This window comes from Chiloscyllium plagiosum, unplaced genomic scaffold, assembly GCF_037043375.1.
Source record: "Chiloscyllium plagiosum isolate Xiang-an unplaced genomic scaffold, Cpla_swu_hap1 HiC_scaffold_10, whole genome shotgun sequence".
Classification (NCBI taxonomy): domain Eukaryota; kingdom Metazoa; phylum Chordata; class Chondrichthyes; order Orectolobiformes; family Hemiscylliidae; genus Chiloscyllium; species Chiloscyllium plagiosum.
This window is the reverse complement of record NW_028270148.1, coordinates 56,451,431-56,475,331: the sequence shown is the minus strand read 5'-3', so window position 1 is coordinate 56,475,331 and position 23,901 is coordinate 56,451,431. Positions and strand designations below refer to the sequence as shown.

Genomic DNA, 23,901 nt, shown 5'->3' with positions numbered 1-23,901 from the left:
AAATAATGGTAACCTTTGGTGTAACAGCCCTGTTCACATCCATTAACATCATCCTGGCCAAAGAAACACTGACTACACTATTAGAAGAACCAAAGACACATACACCAGACACCACCAACTTCATTAGCAAAGACGTTGTCAAGCTAATGGACCTATGCCTTACCAACCACTTCACTTTCCAGAACAAAACCAACAGACAAACCAACGGAACACCTGTGGGATCTCCGATATCAGGGTTCCAAGCAGAGGCAGTAATGCGGAGACTCTAGCAAACAGCTCTGCCAACCATCCAACCCAAACTTTGGGTCCGCTATGTGGATGCCACCTTTGTCATCACTACATGAAACAAATTAGAGGAAACCCTCAAGACCATCAATAATATCAGTACAGGCATAAAATACACTAAAGAGGAGGAAAACCACAACAAACTGCCATTCCTAGATGTCACAATAGAGTGATCAGTCAATTAGTAACTTCAAACAAGCGTCTACAGGAAAACAACGCATATGGACCAAATACTGAACTACAGAGGCATTCATCCCAACATTTACAAACGAAGCTGTATTAAAATATTATTTCAGCAAACCACCACACACTGCAGCACCGAGGAACTACAAAGAGCAGAAGAAAACTACCTATACAGCGTATTCAAAAAGAACGGGTACCCAATGAACACAGTTCGTTGATTTCTCAGCAACAAACCCAAACAAGCAGATAAAACACACGCAGAGACCTCCCGACATCAAAGACATCTTGTATATGACTACCAAAGTACTCTGACCTCTTGTCACCATGGTAGTCCACAAACCCACCAACACACTAAAACAGCAGCTAATGAACTTAAAAGATCCTGTACAGTCAACAAGTAAAACTAACATCATTTAGAAAGTACCTTGCAAGAGCTGTAACAAAGACTATATTGGACAAATAGGCAGAAAGCTAGCTACCAGGATACATAAATATCACTAGTCACAAAAAGACATGACTCACTATCATTAATACCCTTACATACAAATAAGGAAGGACACCACTTTGACTGGGACAACACCTTCATCTCAGGACAAGCCAAACAGAGACATGCAAAAGAATTCCGAGAAGCATGGCATTCCAACTGGGTAACTCTATCAACAAACACATTGATTTGGATCCCATCTACCACCCTCTGAGGAAAAAAAAACAGAAAATGACATCAACACCTGAAATGATATCACAGGAAATGACATCACTAACCCAAGGAAAGTTAAACATGTAAACAGAAAGCAGGCCATAACACCAGTTCTTCACTGGAAGCTCACTGATGATGTTATCTAGTATGGTGACGAAACGTCTGAAAATGAGCCTTCCAGCTCAGCAAGCAAACTTACTGAACCTCAACCTGAGCTACAAATCTTCTCCAAACTCACTAATGAGCAATACATACAGCCTGTATTAAACACAGGCTGAACATTCTTCTTTTTGCTTGTCCTTAAGAAATACCTTTGGATAACCTCAACCCTCTTGAGTAAAACAAAATGCTACAATTCACCAATGTCTTCCAGAGTAATTGTGAATATTTTTGAATAAGCAATCTAGTGCAGCAACAGGATGCTCCAAGGTCCGGTTATGGTTAATTCTTAAAATGTTGGCTTAGGGAAGAGAACAACAGACTGAAGGTTCCTTGCCATGTTTGAGAAGCATATCCTCCTGTAGATTTCATTAGAACAGTATTAGTAGGAACAGCTTTGCAAATATATAAGTATCAGATGATCCACTCTTATCCTTGTAGAGGTTGTCCAGATGAAGAGATGTTCCAAAGAGGGAGGACAGAAGAAAATCCTTTATAGGGAAATCTTCTCATTAAATGCTTTATTGACAATCTTCATATTGAGCAGAACAAAAAAACTTTGCAAGTGCAATGACCTAACTTTAGATAAATTATCTAAGTATTGAAACTACCAAAAAATAAGGATAGTAGTTGAGACATTCAAATAAGCATCAGTAGTCTTAGTTGTGTACACAATATCTATTGGTGTCATTTGACAGAGAGGAGAGGTGTCATGGCTGTTATTTATTTTTCAACCAGCACCAGCAAATACCTTATATAATTATTTATCTTACTACTGTTTGTAATACTGTCTTTGTGCAATACGGTGCCAATTTCAACGACACTGAAACTAGAAGTGATTACATTCTGAAATTTTTATTTGAATGCAAGGCATTTTGTAATGCCCTGTTAAAAACTAAGATGTCATATGAATACAGCCTCTCCTTCTCTCTTTACCTTGCCTTTCAAATGTCTATTAAGCAGAACAAATATACTCTAATATAAATGAGTTTTGGTCAAGGCTGAAAGTTAATTGGAAGAATTAGAGATTCAAATTTGCATGTTGCTATTACTCTGTGGTGCACTGTCTCAAGATGTCAATCTACAACATCAAAGAAGACATGTTAATTTGAGGTAAAATGTTCATTAACTCTCTCACATATCAAGTCACTTCTTTGTGCTTTTCATCTCCTTGCATTTGTATTCCATGTCGAGCAAGTGAAGTTAGTATGATATAGCAATGAAGTAGTTCAACAAAGGGAAATCATGCATGATTTTGACACACGTATAACTAAATCGTGTTCATGGAATGTAATTAAAACATTTAGAGGATGCCATAAACCATAAATAAGCCTTTGCCCTGAATTTTTCAGCTGATGGAGAGACTCTTTATCTTAATGAAAATTGATGCCAAAGACACAAATCCAGAAATCCTAATCCCTTACCATTATCATAGGGGTGAGGGAATGAGATGACTTCTAAGTTGCATGTCCATAGCTCATGGTGAGTTTTAATTTGGACAATCATAGTTCATGGAGGCAACTGCATGTGCTAGAGTGCAATCGCCTCAATCAGATCTTAAATTTGCAAATTGTAAGTCCAAAATACAAATTGAGAACTTTAGTTCTGATAGACAAAAGCCTGACTGGATTGGTTTGGAAATTTAGGGTATTCTTTGAGAGAGGTAAAGCACCCTTTTGGCTATGGCCTTGGTTCATTTCAGCGAGAGGTCAGGTGACCTTTGTGAAGGGTAATGTCAATCTTGGAATTGTTGAATATACAACATAAATGTTCATGAAAGGTAAATAAACTCATTAGAACTGTCAGACACCTTGAGGTTGTCAAAGGTGTTGTTAAAGGGATCCGTCAAAAGAAACTATCAGGCTGAGATCTATGTCCTTTAAATAGTGGAAAAAAAATGTCTTGCCGAATTAAAAAATGGTCAGCACTTAGTATTTCACTTGGTGTGTTAAGATGAGTCTGAGTGTTATCATTGCAAAATGAGGGCTGCATAACTGACTTCACAACCATTCCTTATCACAATGTGGGGCCTGTCAGCTCACAGTTCATATAAAGTGGGCCAATGAATACAGGTACTCTTCTGTAAGAGATAATGGAAAATTAAATCTAGTGAATAGTTTTTTTATCAATGTGCCTATCAAAGTCATGAATTCAGCATTAGATACCTAAGTACGTTATTTATCTGCATGGATCCTCTGGGTGAGGGCTAGTGTAGGGCTATCGGTGTAAATAAAGTGGCATAGATTGTCATTGACGGTATGATGCCCCTTGGGGGATAGATGAGGAACACGAGGTGGCACAGATGAAGCATGGGATATTATGTCCCATTTTCTCTACCACAGCCTGGAATGAAAATTCAAACTTCAGGGTCACTTTTCCTGGTTTGGGTTTGGGGAGCTGTGAATTGTTCCAACTCTGTCCTCCTGACTCTGAAACAAAAATTCAGACCATAATCCCTTCATAAAAATCACCTGAATTCTCAAGTGAATTGAAAGTCTCCACCTCATTATCACAAATAAGATTTCTTCAATGTATTTGCTAGGTGTGCATGCTGGAATGGATAGAGATAGAGGAAGCTGATGTGCTGAAAATTTTGTCAAACATTAAGATTGACAAGTCGCCAGGCCCGGACCAGATTTGTCCTCGGCTGCTTTGGGAAACGAGAAATGCAATTGCTTCGCCACTTGCGAAGATCTTTGCATCCTCGCTTTCCACTGGAGCCGTACCTGAGGACTGGAGAGAGGCAAATGCAATTCCTCTCTTCAAGAAAGGAAATAGGGAAATCCCCGGCAATTACAGACCAATAAGTCTCATGTCTGTCGTCTGGAAGGTGTTAGAAAGGATTCTGAGGGATAGAATTTATGACCATCTGGAAGAGCATGGCTTGATTAAATGCAATCAATACGGCTTTGTGAGGGGCAGGTCATGCCTCACAAACCTTATCGAGTTCTTTGAGGATGTGACTAGAAAAGTTGACGAGGGTCGAGCTGTGGATGTGGTGTATATGGACTTCAGCAAGACATTTGATAAGGTTCCCCATGGTAGGCTCATTCAGAAGGTCAGGAGGAATGGGATACAGGGGAACTTAGCCATCTGGACACAGAATTGGCTGGCCAACAGCGAGTGGTAATAGAAGGAAAATATTCTGCCTGGAAGTCAGTGGTGACTGGTGTTCCACAGGGATTTGTCCTTGGGCCTCTACTGTTTGTAATTTTTATTCATGACTTGGATGAGGGGATTGAAGGATGGGTCAGCAAGTTTGCAGATGACACAAAGGTTGGAGGTGTCATTGACAGTATAGAGGGCTGTTGTAGGCTGCAGTGGGACATTGACAGGATGCAGAGATGGGCTGAGAGGTGGCAGATGGAGTTCAACCTGGATAAATGCGAGGTGATCATTTTGGAAGGTCGAATTTGAAAGCTGAGTACAGGATTAAGGATAGGATTCTTGGCAGTGTGGAGGAACAGATGGATCTTGGGGTGCAGGCACATAGATCCCTTAAAATGGCGATCCAAGTGGACAGGGTTGTTAAGTAAGCATATGGTGTTTTGGCTTTCATTAACAGGGGGATTGAGTTTAAGAGTCGTGAGATCTTGTTGCAGCTCTATAAAACTTTGGTTAGACTGCACTTAGAATACTGCGTCCAGTTCTGGTCTTCCTATTATAGGAAAGATGTGGATGCTTTGGAGAGGGTTCAGAGGAGGTTTACCAGGATGCTGCCTAGACTAGAGGGCTTATCTTATGAAGAGAGATTGACTGAGCTCGGACTTTTCTCATTGGAGAAAAGGAGGAGGAGAGGGGCCCTAATTGAGGTATACAGGATAATGAGAGGCATAGATAGAGTCGATAGCCAGAGACTATTTTCCAGGGCAGAAATGACTAACACGAGGGGTCATAGTTTTAAGCTGATTGGAGGAAAGTAAAGAGGGGATGTCAGAGGCGGGTTCTTTACACAGAGAGTTATGAGAGCATGGAATGCGTTGCCAGCAGCAGTTGTGGAAGCAAGGTCATTGGGGACATTTAAGAGACTACTGGACATGCATATGGTCACAGAAATTTGAGGGTGCATACATGAGGATCAGTGGTCAGCACAAACATCGTGGGCTGAAGGGCCTGTTCTGTGCTGTACTGCTCTATGTTCTATCCGTGTTAAAACAGTTTAATCCCATTATTCCAGATTTAGGACTTTCCCACTTTTATTGGTAAAGTTATGCTGAAGCAAATTGCTATGATGGTACACTTTTTCATGAGCTAATGGTGTTATTCAAAAAGATGTCTTAATTCTCTATATTGGTCTTTAAAATATTGCTAATGAGCACTGATATTGACTGAGTATAAGTTTGTGGCATTCAGTCGTTAATTATTCCTCAGTCGGCAGCATTATAGTTGTATTGTCTTTTGAATGAATGATATTACAAGCAAGGAGACAGGAGGGCAACTTGCGGATCGTATCAAAGAACATCGCTGGGACACCCACACTAACCAATCCCACCACCCAGTGGCTGAACACTTTAACTCCCCCTCCCACTCGGTCAAGGACATGCAAGTCCTTGGCCTCCTCCATCGCCAAACCCTAACCACCCGATGCCTGGAGAAAGAACGCATCATCTTTGGCCTTGGGTCCCTCCAGCCACACGGGATCAATGTGGATTTCACCAGTTTCCCCATTTCCCTCCCCCCACCTTATCCCAGTCCCAACCTTCCCAAATTGGTACTGCCCTCTTGAACGGTCCTACCTGCCCATCTTCCTTCCCGCCTATCTGTTCCATCATCCTCTCCAACCTATCACTTTCAGCCCCACCTTCACCTATCTATCACTTTCCCAGCTACCTTCCCCCCAACCCCAATCCCCTCCCATTTATCTCTCAGCTCCCTTGGCCCACAAGCCTCATTCCTGATGAAAGGCTTATGCCCAAAACATCGATTCTCCTGCTCCTTGGATACTGCCTGTCCGGCTATGCTTTTCCAGCACCACACTCTTCAACTCTGATCTCCAGAATCTACAGTTCTTACTTTCTCCGAGAGTCCAGGCATAGTTTTGGTATAAAAGTTTGTACAAAAAAAGCACAAATGGCATGATTTCAAAAATATATTTCACTTCAGACAGCAGTTGTAAAACTATTGAGTCAGCTGTTGTGGCTTCTAATGCTATCTGTGCCTCATGATTAGTGCAGCATTCTGTCATGCACGTGTAATCCATCAGTCTGTATTTATTGTACGGTGGTTTGACTTAGAGTTATACATTTCCACTACAGAAGCAAGGAGACATTGTGGTGAAGTATTACAAATGTTTATTTCCAGAAAGCCCAGTAAACATTGTTTCTCATTGAATAACTCAAGCATTGCACGATTGATGATTCAATAAACGTGGAAATAGTCTGGAAAGGACAGTGAGTGTTAGTATTACTTAGGTGTGACCTGCAAGTTAAATAATGTGAACAAAGAAGACAAAAATATACAAAAAAGTGGCATATGTCAAGATAAAGTATATCCACTAAACTTTGAATTGTTTTTCTGTAGCTTCAGCTTCTTATCCATCTCCTTCAGTGCCTTTCAACGATGATGTTGTTTCATGTCAAGTGACTGACACCTTTATTTGAGAAAGGGCAAAATAGAATTAGGCTTCAACAGTGGCAATGTAATACGTTAGGAAAGAAAAAAAAAGACATGCCAGTCGGCTTGACATAGCTAGTCTATCCGATCTGACCTGCAGGTATGAAGATATGATTAAGATTCTTTTCTGCTGCTTTCTCTCAATTCTGCAACAGACTTTACTTCAGATTCAAAGGATTGACCTCTTTCACTTTTTCCCCTGCTTTCTCAGATTGTGTTAAATTACTGTTATTCCCTTGAAGTCTACCTTTTCAAACAGAATTAATACACTACAATGTGACAAAATATTGTCTACTCGGTGGAAGAATGGAGCTACTTCGAATTCAATCAGCAAGTGCAATGTCACAGCACAATACTTGGATGATCATCTTTTATCCAAACTGAATCCTTTTCAAGTCAACTTCCAATAAAGTGGCAAACAAGTTTCGAGCGAGAAACCTGAATGTCAGTGCATGATAGTGAATGAGGCATGCCACTCAAACTAAGCTTCATAAATTTTGATAACTGTGTTGTGAAAATATAGTTATCCCAGCCAGGCTATTGGAAGGTTATATTTTAAGAAAAAGACAATGCAAGCAATTATAGGTTTGCAAATGTAATGTAAAAAATGCATTATTATGAAAGAAATGAAGTTATATCTGTATTGTTGACAGCTACATTATCTTGAATGCTTCATTTTTGAAAATTATTCTGTGTTCTGAGTTTGGGTGCATACATGAGGATCAGTGGTCAGCACAACATCGTGGGCTGAAGGGCCTGTTCTGTGCTGTACTGTTCTATGTTCTATCCGTGTTAAAACAGTTTAATCCCATTATTCCAGATTTAGGACTTTCCCACTTTTATTGATGAAGTTTGGGCATTTAAACAATGCCATGTGAACTGACTATATCCAGTGAAGGTTTAGCTTGGTTCAACAGAGTAAGTTTTCAGTTATTTGATAATGTTAACAATTATTGATCTAGTTATTACCACATATTTACAATGTGGTGTGACAGATGTTCGTTTTGTATGTTATTTTAAATTTGAAAGGGTGTTTTGAGTTATGTCAGAATTGCAGCTGACAGATATTTAACATAGGTATGTCAGAGAGAATAATTTAAATTATTGTGATGATTTGTTGAGAGTCAACCCATACCTGGGCTGTTTGCAGAAGAGCTCCAGGCCTGACTGAGCTGACAGTACATAATGCAAACTTCACATAAAACCAATTTAAATAGAACGTTAAACATATAAAACTCTGAATGTATTTTAATTTTAAAATGAAAAAGTACTTGGACAAAGACAAATAGACATTCTATGGATCTTCAGGCTATTTATGGACATTCCTAAAAAAATGTCCATTTTTGTGGGAATCATGGAATAAAGCCAAATTCATCAATTTTTTTAAATTAAAATGATTTGGAGTATAGAAATTAATTTAATAAGAAACAAACAAATGATTTAAAATAATCAGTTGCTTAAGACCTAATGTCAATGATGAAAGAAATGGACTGTTAAATATACAGTAGCTCTTGTCAAAGCCTCATTTGCTTCAAAATAAAAACAGTATTGTTATCTACATCTGTGATTTTGTATAGATATTGTTAATATGCAATAATTTTGCATTACTGCTGATTTTCAGCCTAATGGATTATTAAGAACTATTAGCATTCATTTTACCACTTTACGCTTTCCTAATTTGAGTGATTTAATGTGTTTTTTTTACTTTGAAATGCAAAAAAAAACAAATTAACATCAGCTGTATCTTAAGGCATGGAAGAAGTAGTTTGTGTCACAGGCATTAAGATTTCATAGTCTGTTCTTTAAGAGACTAATATGGTGAACAATTACAGTGAACACAAATAAATCCGACATCTGACATAAGGTTTAACTAGTTAATATGGGCTCTTTTCAAAACTAGCAGACAGATGAATATTCTTTTGTAAAGCTGTTATATGATATGATTTAATTTGTTGTTCTGGTTTGTCTATAATATAACTTCAATAACTTAGTTGGCGATGCAGCTTTCTAATTCTTAATTAATATAATAATTTTGTTTGCTAAAAAAAATTAAATGACTGAAAAATTTGAAATGTTGTAGGAGCATTTCTTAAACATCCAAATTCAAAAATTCATGTGACAACTGTATAGCTCAAGCTTTAAGTATTAACCTTTAACCTTTGACCTTACAGATTTTAACCAATGAAATGTCTCTTTAAACTTTAAAGGAAACAATGATAACGAACGCCTGGCGATTGCTAGACAGCGAATCCCATATCGACTTGGTCGAGTAGTTGATGATTGGCTACTCGACAAAGGTAAAAACATTGATTAAAACTTCAAATAAAAAATAATTTGAACATAACCAAGTAGCGTTGGATTGTAACTCTAATAAACTTAAAATATAAATTGCCAGTAAAATTAAATAAAACAAAATGTTTTAAACAGTAGTTAGAAATATTTACATTGCGTGTTGAATAATTCTTTTCCCATTATGAAATATCAACAGTTTAATAAGCATACCCCATTAACTTAAGGTTAAAGGGACTGTTAAATATAGACATCTAATTGTGGTCAATGTACAACATTAATCCTAGACATTTAACAAACAGTGATAAATCCTGTACAGAATATATTTATATGTCTAAATTTAGTCATTAAAGGATGGACAATTAGCTGTGATCCATGATTTTTCATTTCTGCAACAAAGTCCTTTTAAACTGTAGATAACTTTAAATAGTGTTTCATATGAAATTGGAAATAAGATCTGAAGTCCCTTTAACGTTTACTTCAAACATTTGAAGAAATTGTAGTTTGAAAAGAAGTTAACAATAAAAATGACATTTGCTGCATGTTTTTTGCTGTGCAAAAACTGAACCCTTTAAAAGTATTATAAATGATTTTTGTCAAAAAATCAAGAAGTGGTACTATTGCAAAAGGTTTGTTCTGTTGGAGTGAAATGTTCTACATAATTTTCTCATTTTATGTGTCACTTGTTAGTTCACATTTGCATTGACAGTTTGTTTTTCATTTTAAACCAGAAGGCAATCTTGCTGGAAGGCAATCAAATCATCATGTGATCTCACAATACGTTCTGTATTTTTGTGAAGCAACATTTTGTGCTATTGTTAATGCTTGTATCCTAAATTCAGTAAAAATTGCTTTTGAAAGAATGTTCTACAAAGAAAAAGAGGAGCACACACATCTGATTGCTCTTTAAGCAACAAAAAAGTGAGATTTATCGAAGAAAATACACATCGCTCACATATTCCATTGAAGAGCAATAAATTACTATTCACAATATTTTTCAGTAATTTATTGCAATCATTAACCACCTCATAAATTACTTGTTTCTTCACATAACTGTAAAATAAAATTCTTACTTAAATTAAGTCCACATTCAACATTTTCCCTATATATGTAACGATGTTTTCACAGGACGGCAACTTACAATCTTCAATAGCCAAGCAACTATAAAAATTGGTGGCAAGGACAAAGATCGTCCATTCCAGGGACAGCTAACTGGCCTATACTACAATGGCTTGAAAGTACTTAATATGGCAGCTGAAAGTGACCCAAACATCAAAATAGAAGGAAGTGTGAGATTAGTAGGGGAAGCATCTTCAATGACGACAGAAACAACAACTACATCAAAGCCAGCAGAAATATCAACCACCATAATGGAAACTACAACCACCATGGCTACTACTACCACCAGAAAAGGGCGGTCTACAACCACAAGAGATGTCATGACTCAGGTAAGTAACCCCAGGTTTTTGATTTCTTCTCATTGTCTTTTTGGAATTTGTGAAATGTTAAGTTGATCTCTTGTCATTAAGTTTCATTTTCTATAAAACACTAGAATGAAGAATTTTATTTTTGTGTAGTATTTTCTGTGACTCTTTTGATTGCCCCTCCAAAAATGTGAACTACTCAGTCAGGTGACTAAATGAAGTGAATGGTTCAGCCATGCCAGCAATGTCAATCAAGTTCTAAGTTTCATTACAATAAACCTTAAGAGTCATCCCCTGTTGAGAAATATGTGATATAATTATTGAAATCAACTACTATCAGTCATTTGGAAGATATTGGTGATTAAGAATCAGGTTGGTTACCCAGTGAACATTCTAAAGTATAAAAAAGGTGATTTTCTTGATCAAAGAAACAACATATTCAGCAAACAAAATAAATTGCATAAAAACACTCTTATGCCAAAGTAAATGATGCAGAAGTTACTGGAATAGTGCAAATCTATGAATTGGCTTTTTGACCTCCTCTTCAGATCATACAGGTACCACAAATTGCTGAAAATTGCATGACACAAGGTTTTGAGATCGTCTGGTATGTCATGCTTATCAGATCCACTGCTCTATTTCCTTAACCAATAAACACTAAAAATAGAGAATGAATCAGCAAATAACATCAAGAGAAATAGAGTGGAAAATTAAATGCAGAAACAGATGTACAGAGGAAGATTTTCACTGACCTGATGCTCACTGCTTGGTTACCTGTCTGACAGCTTGATTGACAGCAGAGGCACTAGTTGCTGGGGAATATATAAATCTGCCTGTAGGGCAGGAGGTTGACTGAAGGTTAGAGGGTCTGGGGTTGACGGATACTGTTTGGGTGTGTGAAATCAACTGGAGTGAGTATTGGGGTGGTGGGTAGGGGTCAATTGGGAATTGATTTGATAAAAGTGAAGACAGAGCAATGGAAGAAGAAGCTGGTCAGTATTGGGGATGGCACTGTGTGAGAGGTCCGAGGGATCAGAGACAAGACAGTTATTCCAGGAATTTCTGATCACAATGGCCTCTCAGGTTAGCACCTGGATTCAGGAGGTGGATTTGGATCACTTCATTCCTGAATCAACCAAGTTTTCACTTCAGAAAGCTGCGTTGCCAAGAATAGATAAATTTGAATGATGTTTAAATAAAGGCCCACAGCATCATTATCAAAACTGTAAGACGTTTCTGAATTGGGACTGGCCACCTGTCTGTCTGTTGGATTCAGTTCTAATGAAAATGGATGCGTTGAAGGGAGGTTTGTATCGAAGTCAAATGGTTTGTTTTCCTCCCAGTTAGAATTCAACTGAAAGAAGGTGAACAAAAAGGGAGAGGCAAAATTGGAATCTTCTTTGTTTGGTGTAAAAGCTGAGGGAATAAAAAAGACATGCTCACTCTTTTTCAGCTCAGCAGATGCTTAAGAGGACACCAGCTTCTTTCCTCTCAACTGCAGACCCCAGTTTATGACCTCTCATCCTCTGGACCTGCGAACTTGGCAGCTCCACAAAGGAGGGACATGGTCATTGCTGGTACAGCATGCTCCAGGATCCTAAGTTGGAGGGTGACACATGGATAAAGGAGGGAGTTGTTAGAGAGATGGGTGTCTTGCTAGGGGGGACTGGAGATCATGGGAGTTGGAATCAAGGGCAGGGAGTGACTGTCAGTAGTAGGTTAGAGTTTGGGATAGAGGGAGAAATGTATGGTCCAAGTCTGAAAGAGAGCCAAGATTTTCATCTGGTACATTTCACTAGTGTGAGGAAGAAAATTTAGGTAATTCTCTTGCCAATTCAATGCATGACATGTGCAGCAACATTTTCATTTCACAAGCATTTCATTTGAAGTAGCTAAACTTGAATAAAATTTAATTGGAGTTTTGTTTACATGTATTATTAATTATTCATAAGTGTAATTTAGCTGAATGAAATCTATTGCCCTATACATCGCATCTCCAGGAAGTGATAAAAGAACATTTTAACGCTTCAATTTACCAAGTATCTCAGTTCAAGTGATACAAACTGTGCCAAATTTCTATTTTTTTAAGTAAGTGCAATTTAGATTGATGACATTTTCAGCTTTATGTAAGTCAATCACATATCATTCCATCCAAGATGTTGATTATTGTCAGTATTGTTGTTACAGCTTTAGTTAGTTTAATATTTGCAGTAACTCAATAAAAAATGAAAAAAGGTGCGAATGAATTGAATGTTGCCATAATTGAAAAATTAAAATCTGAGAAAAGTCCAAGCCAGTGAAAACTTAGCTCAGGGTTTTTTTTGTGCTGTACCAAAGTCAGAGTGAAAGTGATAAAAACAAGATAACCACCAATCAGATCGGTCAGCAGCTGTCTGAGCCAGTGAGGGACCAAAGTTCCTTCTTCAACCAATTAATGTTTGAATATCAAGTCGCTGCAGGGCTAATGTGACTAGCATGTTGTGCAGTTTTATGTTGTTGGTGTGTCGTGAGAATTCAAAGTAAAACCAGGAAATGAGTGAGATTTGAAGACAAGAATGTTTGAGTTGCTTTCTTTGGGGAATAATGTTGAGGACTCAGGCAAAGGACAGTTCAATATGGCATGTACCAGAGATTAATGGTGAGATCCCTACTGTTTTTAATTTACATTAATGATGGATTCAGGGACTGTAGACAAATAAATTTATAGATAAGGCCAGTGAATAGTGAGGGGAGAGTTGGGGGTGCATTCAACTGTAATGCGGAACTAGATAAGATGCTTAAATGATGGAACTGTGAAAATTAACACAGATAATGGTGAGGAGTTGTGCATTTGAATAGAAAATGAATGACATAAGTATGATTGCTATGAAATAGTTTCACATTACTGTTGGAAATTGTGATAGCAGTTATTATAAAGCAACATTCAGCAAAACAAATGCTGAACTGTATTAAAAAATTGACGAGTGTAAATTACATTAACCAATACAGCGAACAGACCCTCTTGTAAATCTCGAATGACCTATCAGCTCTCACTGACAGAAACTCAACAGTTGCCTCCTTAATGAATGTACCTATGTTGATCAAAGTTGCATTTTGAAACAGCTCAAAGCTCTGGTTAGATCTGAATAAAAGAACTGTGTCAGATTGTGGCATATAAGATACAAGGGGCTTGATTTTCAACTTTGCACCTTGAATTGGGAGGTTTTCACCTCAAACTAGCAACTCTTGTCAAGTTATTTTCATCCATCAGAGTGAGAGACAGTTGGCCAATGCTGAAACGGCCAGGTTAAAAAGCTCACTTTCATTCACAGACAGTGGCCTATGTTTGGAGAACATGAGAATATCTCACCTTCATCCCAAACCCTCCCTCCCATATTCCAATTAATATCTCGTCCCCTCACAGTTCTCACAGCTCACTGTAGCCTACAAAACTCACCTTGTTAACTATCTACCCTGCCCCATAATGTTTCTCACATCTGATTCTAGTCCCATCTTACTTTGTATTGTTCTCAGAACTACTCACCAATCGGCGAATACGCTGGTGCCCATGCCATCTTTAAAAGTCCTGTGTGGCTCCTGACATTTGCCTTGAACCTGAGAGTTGTGGGGAAATTGATGCCCCACTTTAAGGGCAGGGAGCTGGAGATTCTGCTGGATGGGGTGATGCAGGCTCAGATGTCCTCTTCTCCAGGATGAAGTGTGAAGCTGGGACAGCAGATCAAGCCAGCCTGATCCACGGTGGTTACCCTTTTAGAATAGTCTCAGGCTTCTGGAGGAATGCCCAGCACAGTAGGAAGTCAGTCAATGCCTTTCTGCCCTCTGCCAGTGTAAATGCCACCATCTTCTCTCCAGTATCTATTACTCTATCTCTGCTACTGTACCTACCTCCCACCAAGGCTCATGCTTTAACGTTCATTCCATTGACTACAGCATCTTTCCTCATTGACTCTCACCCAACTCACCCCTAATATCACGAATTCTGCATACCCTCTGCGTTGCCTACTCACTCACGGGACATCTCCCACCTGGACTAAAAGTAACAGCGGTGCCACCATTTTCATCTTCTGTAATATCTGCCTTTCTCATAACAGGAGGAAAGCAGTCAAAGCTCACAGAAATGTTATGTTACAGAAGGAGGCCATTCAGTCTATTGTGCCTGCAACAGCTCGTAAATGAGTGTCGTTATCTCGAGTCAATCTCTTGCTGTATCCCTATACGTGCGCATTATTTTTATACAAATAATCATCCAATGCCCTTTTGAATGCTTCAACTGAACTTTGCTTCACCGTGCTTCCAGGTAGCTCATTCCATCCCCTAATGACCCCCGAGGTGGTTTTGCCTCACATTACCTTTGTTTCTTTTTTTAAAATCTATGCCTCTTGTTCTTATTCCTTTAAGAAGGAAAAGTTTCTCCTGATCACCTCTATCCAGCAGCTCATGATTTTGAAACCATCTGTCATGTTTCCTATAAACCATTTCTCTCCAAGGAGAACAGTCCCAACTTCTTCTTAATTGAAGCTCTTCATCCTTGGAAATATTCCTGTAAACCACTTCTGCATTCTCTCCAATGCATTCACATCCTTCATGTGATGTAGCACTCCAGCTGAGGTCGAACAAGTGTCGTCTACAGACCTGTAACATCCTTAGGAGGCCCAGTTTAACATCTCATCCAAAAGATAGCACCTCCAACTGTGCAATATTTCACACAGTGCTGCATTTATGTCAGTCTAGATTTTGAGTTCATGCCCTCATGTGGGCTTTGAAGCTCGAACTTTCTGATTCAGAGGCGAGAGTGCTATCACTGAGCCCCAGCTGACACACAGTGTAATACAAAGGGGCAGAAAGAGGCAAGATGGAGTCTGTGGGCTGCAAGATATTTGGCTCCTCACACAAGGATTCTGACTTTAACTGTCCCAAGTGACTAGCTGACCATGTCCTGGACTGGTATCAGAGACTCCCCTGTCTACTATGCCAGGATTCCCTGATATGAATGCTACCCCCTTGACTTGACTGACACCTACTGACAAGCTTCCTCCTTTAGTGTCTGCACTAAATGACAAGGCAAAACAGAAATAATGTGAATCTGGTAGCTGTAGCTGAGGGGGCAATGTGATGGCAAGGCAAGGGTGTGTGTGCGTATCGAAGTATGTCAGAGTGTGTGCTATGAAAGTGAGCAAAGAGCCCAGAGGTACAGTCTGGTCCAGTCCGTGAGCGGAGTGTGTGTCCCTGAGTGTGCAGAGGCCTTCCTGCAGCAATACAATGATAGTTACTGATGCAGCTCGAGATGCAGTATTGAAGTGCACAAATCCTTTAAGCGGTCAGAGAGTTACTAAGAGGATTCTTTGTGGCTGGGCACATGTCAGATGCTAATGTCTCTGGATGTAGGGTGCAAATGGCCTCCACCCATTGACCATGTCTTAGATGTTGGTCCTCAGTGTCCAACATGGAGACTCTTTAGACCAGCAGGAATGTGATGTCAGCAGGTTCACTGAGATTTCTCACCGTCTGACTCATTTGAGAACAAAAAGTGCTAGAAACCACAGTGGGTTACGCCGCATCTGTGGAGGGAAAGCAAGCTAACATTCCGAGTCGAGGTGTCTCTTCATCAGAGCTGAAGTGAAGTGGCCCATTTGGTAAGATAGGAAGTTAAATATTAGAGAGACACGTTATAGCATTAATAAAGTAGTTAACAAGCAATAATCCTACTTAATCGACAACTCACTGCTACCCAGTGCAAAAATGCTATGTCACTCTGTAAAAGCAGAAAAGATACAGCACAATGCTTCCATCATTAAAATAGGCTCTGCTGGACAACTTGTCTAATTCTGCCATCAATTCTGCCTGTCACGCAGACCCCAAATAAGATCACGCCCTATATAGTTGTTTAAAAAGGAACAAAGAATGGACAGACTAATACCAAGGCTGGTATTAGTCTGTCTTGTCATTTAGCGCAGAGACTAATACCAAACTTCGAGCAAATAATTGGAGAAGATTCTGTGGAGCAGCTATAATCATTCTTTTAAAAGGAACAGATTAATCAAAGAGAGGAAATATATTCGAAAAGATTTCAATGAACACTTGAAGTGCCTTAAATTGGGAGGCTACTGGCTAAAAGCTGAAGTGTGGGGTAAGGGAGCATAACTTAATTTCAGGCACAGTCATAATGAGCCATATAACTATTTGCCACACCATAGTTTATCTATTTTGTAATTTATTGCTTCTCCAGGATTGGTCTTAGAGGTGGGGAGAGGTGAGCCATGTATTAGAGGGGAAGGGTACACAATAGTAAGCTTTTCAGTTTTCTGACTCCCCTTAATACATCTGGATGGAAAGAGTTTAGAATAGCTCTATAAATTCTATGAAAGTGATTAGTATTCAAAAGGATTTTCTGTGATTCACAAACTTTTCTAGTTAAAGTCTCACATGCCTAGGAGAGGTATATTTTGCTTGTCTGATTGAGGAAAATTGATCAGATTGCTGGAAAATAATTTGCTGTAATTTTATCACAGTGGTGATGCGTCTGTACCAACATATTGAGAATAATATTGTTCATAACAATATTATAGGTATATATTATAGGTATATTATAAGTCTAGTTATAATGCCCAAGTTTTTTTGACAGGCTGAAAAACGTCTTACATTAGATTATATAATCTTTACTCAAGAGTGGTTTTTGAAGTAACACAAGTGAAATACCTTAAAATGGTGTCAAGGTTTTTTTTTGTCTGCAGTGTTCTCTATTCCTCTGCCATAAGTACCATCAGGAATGGCAGAAATTCCATACATGAAATGTAAATGACCATTTCTCTAATATTTTCATGGAAGTTTCCATGGGATATCAATGGGAATTCTTGGTGCTTGATTTTTGTAATAAAAATCTTAGTCATCAAAGTATCTTTACCTTCATTTAATTGAACAATTGGGAGTAGTATCTGTAGATAGAACCTTTGCCCACTCATAAATAATAGAAAGTGTAGTTAATTTAGATCGATAATATGGAGGTTGTTCATTGAATTTTTTTCATTGTCCAGTTAAATTGTAGTAAATACTAGCCCACAAATTATCACTTTTATAACCTCCTAAAACTGCCTTTGAGTTAGATTAAGTTACCTGTTTTCTTCACATTTTTATTAGCTGTACATTACTGATGGCACTTTTACTTAAGTGGGATGCTACTGTAGGCAACCATAACATTTTATTGGATTTTGAACTTTAAAGCAGAAATGCCATAGCTGCAGATTTTGCTTTCACTAAAGAGAGAGAGTGTGTATGAAAATATGTAACAAGAAAAGCATATGTTCCGTTGGGTATTAATTAGAGCATAGATTTGAAACATGTCTCTTCTAATCAAAAATCTTTACGGATTGATGGCATCAGATACCTTTCTTTAATCCACAAATGGCACTGTAATTGAATGCAAAGCATGTGTCCCTTGCCAATATTTTCTGTAATATAATTTCACACAAAAATCATCTATTTGACCATAAATTTGGTGGTTTTGTTATCTGACCAATGCATTTGGGGGGAGGATGGTGTTAGCAATAAACAGGAGTGAAGATTACGCATCTCTTTCAATCAATTGAAGTATTTACTTTTTGATAGGAGGCTATACAAATGGGAAAGTATCTGAAATTGAGTAAGACATGAATTATCCTGTTAAAAAGCACACAACACCAGGCTATAGTCTCACAGTACCAGGGTCCCAGGTTTGATTCCAGCTTCGGGCAGACTGTCTGTGTGGAGTTTGCACATTCTCCCCATGTCTGCGTGGGTTTCCTCCGGGTGTTCCGGTTTCCTCCCACAGTCCAATAATGTGCAGGTCAGGTAAATTGCCCATAGTGTTAGGTGCATTAGTCAGAGGGAAATAGGGCTGGGTGCGTTACTCTTCGGAGGGTTGGTGTGGACTTGTTGGGCCGAAGAGCCTGTTTCTACACTGTAGGGAATCTAATCTAAGAAATCTAAAAATGCTGTCATTTTTGAAATCTTTTGAGTGGTCAAATCTGATCTAACTCATCTTTCTGGCATTCAAAATATCTGTGTTCTTCTCCCTATTGCCTCTTCAACATCCTTCATTTTCCTTTGTTCCTCCTTACCTTTCTGTTTCCTCCTTGGGAGCCTTCTCTTTGACGAAGCTTTTGTTCAACACTCCTAATATTTCTTCTGCCTTATGTAAGTTTTTGTCTGATTGTGCTTCTGTGAAGTATCTTTAGACATTTTGTTCTGTTGAAGGAGAAAAAATAAATGCAAATTGTTGTGGTTTCTTGAACTGTAATTTTGTTTAGAAGATTGTAGATCACAAATAATCAACATAGAACATTTACAATTAGAACAGAATTATTTTCAAGAAACCTTTTCCAGACTAAATTGTCATATAGAATTTCTTTATTTACAACAACATAATATGTTATTCAGTGCTAATTAGCTTAGGTTTGCAATATCCTCCTAAATTAATGTGACTGTCCTTTGATTAATTATGTCTTATTTCATCCAGACGTACATTGAATTTATTTGCATGTAATCTGTTGTGTGAAAACACTAAAATATTAGCATCTAAAACACAGCATGTATTAGAAAATATGCCTAATGAAAATCTGGATTATAGCTTTTGATTGCTCTTCTAAAAGGAAAAAAAAATGAATGTTCGAAAAATGTAGTTTTAACTTGCTGATAACTAAATAAATACATGTAGAATTAGACACAGTTTAAAGAAATATTAGTTTGCCTAAGTGCAAAATTGATTATAGTAAATTCTAAGGAAGATATTGTATTTTAGGGTTGTGCAGTTACTTGAAAATTATTTAGGTCAAAATACAGGACAGACTTTACAGATGAAAACTGGTGATTTACAAAAAATGAAATGTGCAGAATCAGTCAGGAAGAAAAGTTACATTTGAGACAAAGATATATTTCAAAAATCTTGCGCAAACTAGCATGGAAACTCCATTTTGCTGAGTGTTTCCATTAGTACCAACACAGTTATCATTCAGCATATTACAAACATACCCAAAGTTAGGAAGGGAGACTTTTACTTTATTATTAAATTGGTGTTAGGTTTTGACACAATCACACTGATTTCCGGTTGCCCATAACTTCTGCCTTCAACATCCTTCATTTTTCTTTGTTCCTCCTTACCTTTCTGCTTCCTCCTTTGGAGCCTTCTCTTTGACGAAGCTTTTGTTCAACACTCCTAATATTTCTTCTGCCTTATGTAAGTTTTTGTCTGATTGTGGTTCTGTGAAGTATCTTTAGACATTTTGTTCTGTTTAAGGAGATAAATAAATGCAAATTGTTGTGGTTTCTTGAACTGTAATTTTGTTTAGAAGATTGTAGATCACAAATAATCAACATAGAACATTTACAATTAGAACAGAATTATTTTCAAGAAACCTTGACTAAATTGTCATATAGAATTTCTATATCAGTGAGAGTAGAAGTAACAAGTTAGGCAGGGTCATGGTGTGGGAGGAAGGACAACAAACACAGAGAATGAAAGAAATTCCAGAGGGCCTGGCAGCATTTGTGGAGGGCGAAACATAATTAATGTTTCAAATCCAATATAATTTTTATGGCTTTGATTCAGATATTAGAGCATTGAGCTAGTTTTAGACCAGGAGACACCTTTGCAAAAGTGATGAGTTGCAATTACACAGACCTGAGACAATTGTCATCTGGGGTTGCCAGTGGGATGATGTTGCTGAGGATGTAAACTAAATTGCCAGAGGGTTGGGCACCAACATGAAGTGAAAGTAGAACAAGGTCTGTAAACAGTGAAAGTAAGAGTTGTTACTCGAGAAGATAATACCTTGTTAGATGTGAGCAGACAAAAAAGGCACATTTAAAATATATATATGTAAATGCACAAAGTATGATGACAAACAGTGCAAATTACTATCTGGAAATATGATATGGCAATAGGAATAGGTGTTTAACATGAATGGATAGAAAGTGTGCTAAAAACAATAGGAAAAGGAATAAGATGTTTGGTTGGGAGAGAAAATGATGAAGGAAAACATTTCAGTGTTGGAAAGAGATATCCTCTTTCAGGAGATGATGATAGTATCCATTTGGATTGAGTTAAGAAGCAAAAAGGGTGCGATCATGGTATTGTGGGTAGCTTATATACCACTAACTAGTGACAAATAGATGTTGAGGAGAATATCTACAAAAAAAATGTTTTGGGAGTACTTAGGAAGGCAAATGCAATGATGGCAATTTTGCAAGGACTCAAATATAAAAGCAGGGATGTACCTCTGAGGCTCTATAAGGCCCTGATCAGACCACATTTCGCATATTGTGTGCAGTTTTGGGGCCCACATGCTCTGATGAAATTCTAGCCAATCTCTTTGAATCAATTCTCAATGACATCGGGGTCTCAATGGCATGTGTTTAGTAGTTTGGCACAAATTGTAACCCTTATACTGTGAAGGAAATGAGCAGATTCGAAGCTCAAGAAACTCAACTGCTGGAATTGTGTTGTTGGTGCGGGCAAGAACTGCTTTGTTCAAAGCTAGTTTCCTCATTTTATGGTTTGAGTTCTCACGAGATGACTTGTTCTCCCCTTTGATCTTTTGAGACCTGGAATGAAACTTTAGTGTTTTAGCTCCAGAGAGACAGGCCATTCACAGGTAAGGGGACGGTTGTGAAGTGGGAAGCCTTTAAAATTGAGATAATGAGAATTCAGAGTATGTTCCTGTTCATGTGAAGGGCAAGGATGTTAGGTGTAGGGAATGCTGGGTGACTAAAGAAATTGAGGCCTGTGTCAGGTATACACAGCTGGGATTGAGTGAATACTTAGAGGAGTATACTGAAGAGGGAAGTCAGGAGGGCAAACGGGATAGCTTTGGCAAATAGAATGAAGGAGAATTCAAAAAATACATTAAGGGCAAAAGAGTAATTAGGGAGAGAATAAGGCCCCTTAAAGATCAATGTGACCATTACAGTGATGGTGAGGTATTAAATGGATATTTTGCCTCAATATTTACTGTGGAGAAGGATACAGAAGCTAAGGAAATTGGTGAGTTAAATAGTGATGTCATGAAAAGAATTCACATTGCAGATGTTAGAGTCTTAAAATGCATTAAAGTGGATAAATCCCTGGACTCTATGCCAGAAGATTGGAGGGTGGCCGATTTGCCATTAATTAAGAAAGGTTGTAAGGAAAAGTCAGGGAACTATAGACTGGTGAGCCTTACAACAGTGGTCTATAAGTTGTTGGAGAGATTCTGAGGAACAGGATTTACATGCATTTGGAAAGGCAAGGACTGATTAGGATAGTCAACATAGCTTTGTGCATGGGATATCATGTATCAATAAGTTGACTGAGTATTTGGAAGAGGGGACAAAGAAGATTGATGAAGACAGAGAAATGGACATTGTGTATTAGGACAAGGTTCTGCATGGTAAAGTTAGATCACATGATATCCGGGGGTGTTAACCAATTTTATACAAAATTGGCTTGAAGGTAGGAGATAGAGGGTGGTAGTAGAGGATTACTTTTCAGACTGGAGGCCTTTGACTAGCAGCCACATGGATCAGTGCTGGGTCCACTGCTTTTCATCATTTATATAAATGTTCTGGATTTGAACATAGGAGGTATGGTTAGTAATTTTGCAGATTACACCAAAATAGGTGGTGTAGTAGACAGTGAAGGAGATGATCTCAGAGTGCAACTGGATCTTGATCAAATGAGCCACTAGCTGAGTAGCAGTTGCAAGTTACTTTAGATAAATGCGAGATGTTGCATTTTCGTAAGGCAAACCAAGACAGAATGTACAGTACAACCTCGATTATCTTAACATCAATTATCCAAATTTTGAATTATCTGAACAATATCTCTAAGTTCTGTGAAAACGGCATTAGGCAACTGAGCATTCAGTCATCAGTTAAACAACATTATGGCATGCATAGCTAGGTAACCGAGAAATGTTTGGATAACCTTCATTTATAAATTACCACTTGTTTAGAATCAGATCGATTATCCGAATGATCATTTATCCAAACAAATACTCCCTGCACGTTTCTTTCAGATAATTGAATTTCTACTGTATACAGTTAATGGTAGGGTCTTTAGGGTTGTGGCCATGGATAGAGACCTAGGAGTGCAGGTGCATAGATCCTCAAAAGTGGTTGTAGGTAGACAGAGTGGTGAAGAAGGTGTTTGGTGCACTTGCCTTCATTGATCACAACAGTAAGTTAGGACATGTTGCGGCTGAAGAGGATGTTGGTGAGGCCCTTTTTAGAATACTGCATATCATTCTGGTTGCTCTTGTATGGGAAGGATGTCGTTAAACTTGAGACGATGATAAGGATGTTGCTGGGACCGGAGGGTTTGAGTTACAGGGAGAGGCTGAATAGGCTAGTGCTATTTTCCCTGGAGCTTTGAAGGTTGAGGGGTGACCTTATTAAGGTTTACAAAATCATGAGGGGCATGGAGAGGGTGAAGAGCCAAGGTTCTTTTCCTGGGGTGGGGGAGTCCAAAACTAGAGAATGTAGGTTTAAGGTGAGAGTGGAAATATTTTAAAATGACCTGAGAGGTAACTTTCTCATGCAGAAGGTTGTGCGAGTATAGAACAAGCTGCAGAGGGAATGATGGAGGTGAGTGCAATTGCAACATTTAAAAGGCATCTGGATAGGTATATGAGTAGAGGGGTTTAGAGGGATATGGACCAAATGCTGGCAAATGGGACTAGGTCAGATTGGGATGTCTGGCCGATGTAGACGAGTTGGACCAAATGATCTGTTTCCATGCTCTATGACTCCATAACTCTATAAACAAATGTTAACTTTCTTTTATTAGCTCATTAAAGATACCTTTATGCATTTAAAAGAATTCTCACTCTGCAATTCAATATTTTGCATTTCAATTTTGTATTAAAAGTAAACTGTATCAGCCTTTGTTCCAAATAAAATCCTTTCCAGCACACAAGAGTTGTTACAACTCCAAAAAGATACTCAGAGGTAAAATGTTACATATGTGATCTATGCACAATGCTGAACATTTCATATGCCACAAAAGTAAATTTATGGTAGAAAACAAAATGCCATTTTTGGTTATTTACAAATATGCAGATAAGATGGATCATAATCTTAGCCACAACAACATCAGACCATCCCAGCCTGGCAACCCAGATCAGTTTGTGTATACAAGAATGCCTCGCAATGTAAGAAGAAGGGTCTGCCAGGGGCACTGACACCATCCTCTCTCTGATATGTCACATTCACTATCTCTGTTACTGCACTCACCTCCTATCA

General features: G+C 38.3%; 1 protein-coding gene across 33 annotated transcripts in view; it reads left to right on the top strand.

The window, feature by feature from the left end:
• Positions 1 to 23,901, top strand: part of nrxn1a (neurexin 1a) — a 1,876,207-nt gene that overhangs the window by 1,733,328 nt on the left and 118,978 nt on the right. For 25 of the 33 annotated variants that reach the window (XM_087991361.1, XM_087991355.1, XM_087991356.1 and 22 more), the window contains 2 exons: positions 9,145 to 9,234; positions 10,355 to 10,674. In XM_087991361.1, coding sequence (XP_087847487.1) covers positions 9,145 to 9,234; positions 10,355 to 10,674 — 410 coding nt within the window. The remainder of the gene's footprint in view (positions 1 to 9,144; positions 9,235 to 10,354; positions 10,675 to 23,901) is intronic. The other 8 variants (XM_043695929.2, XM_087991380.1, XM_087991378.1 and 5 more) reach the window with 1 other exon arrangement.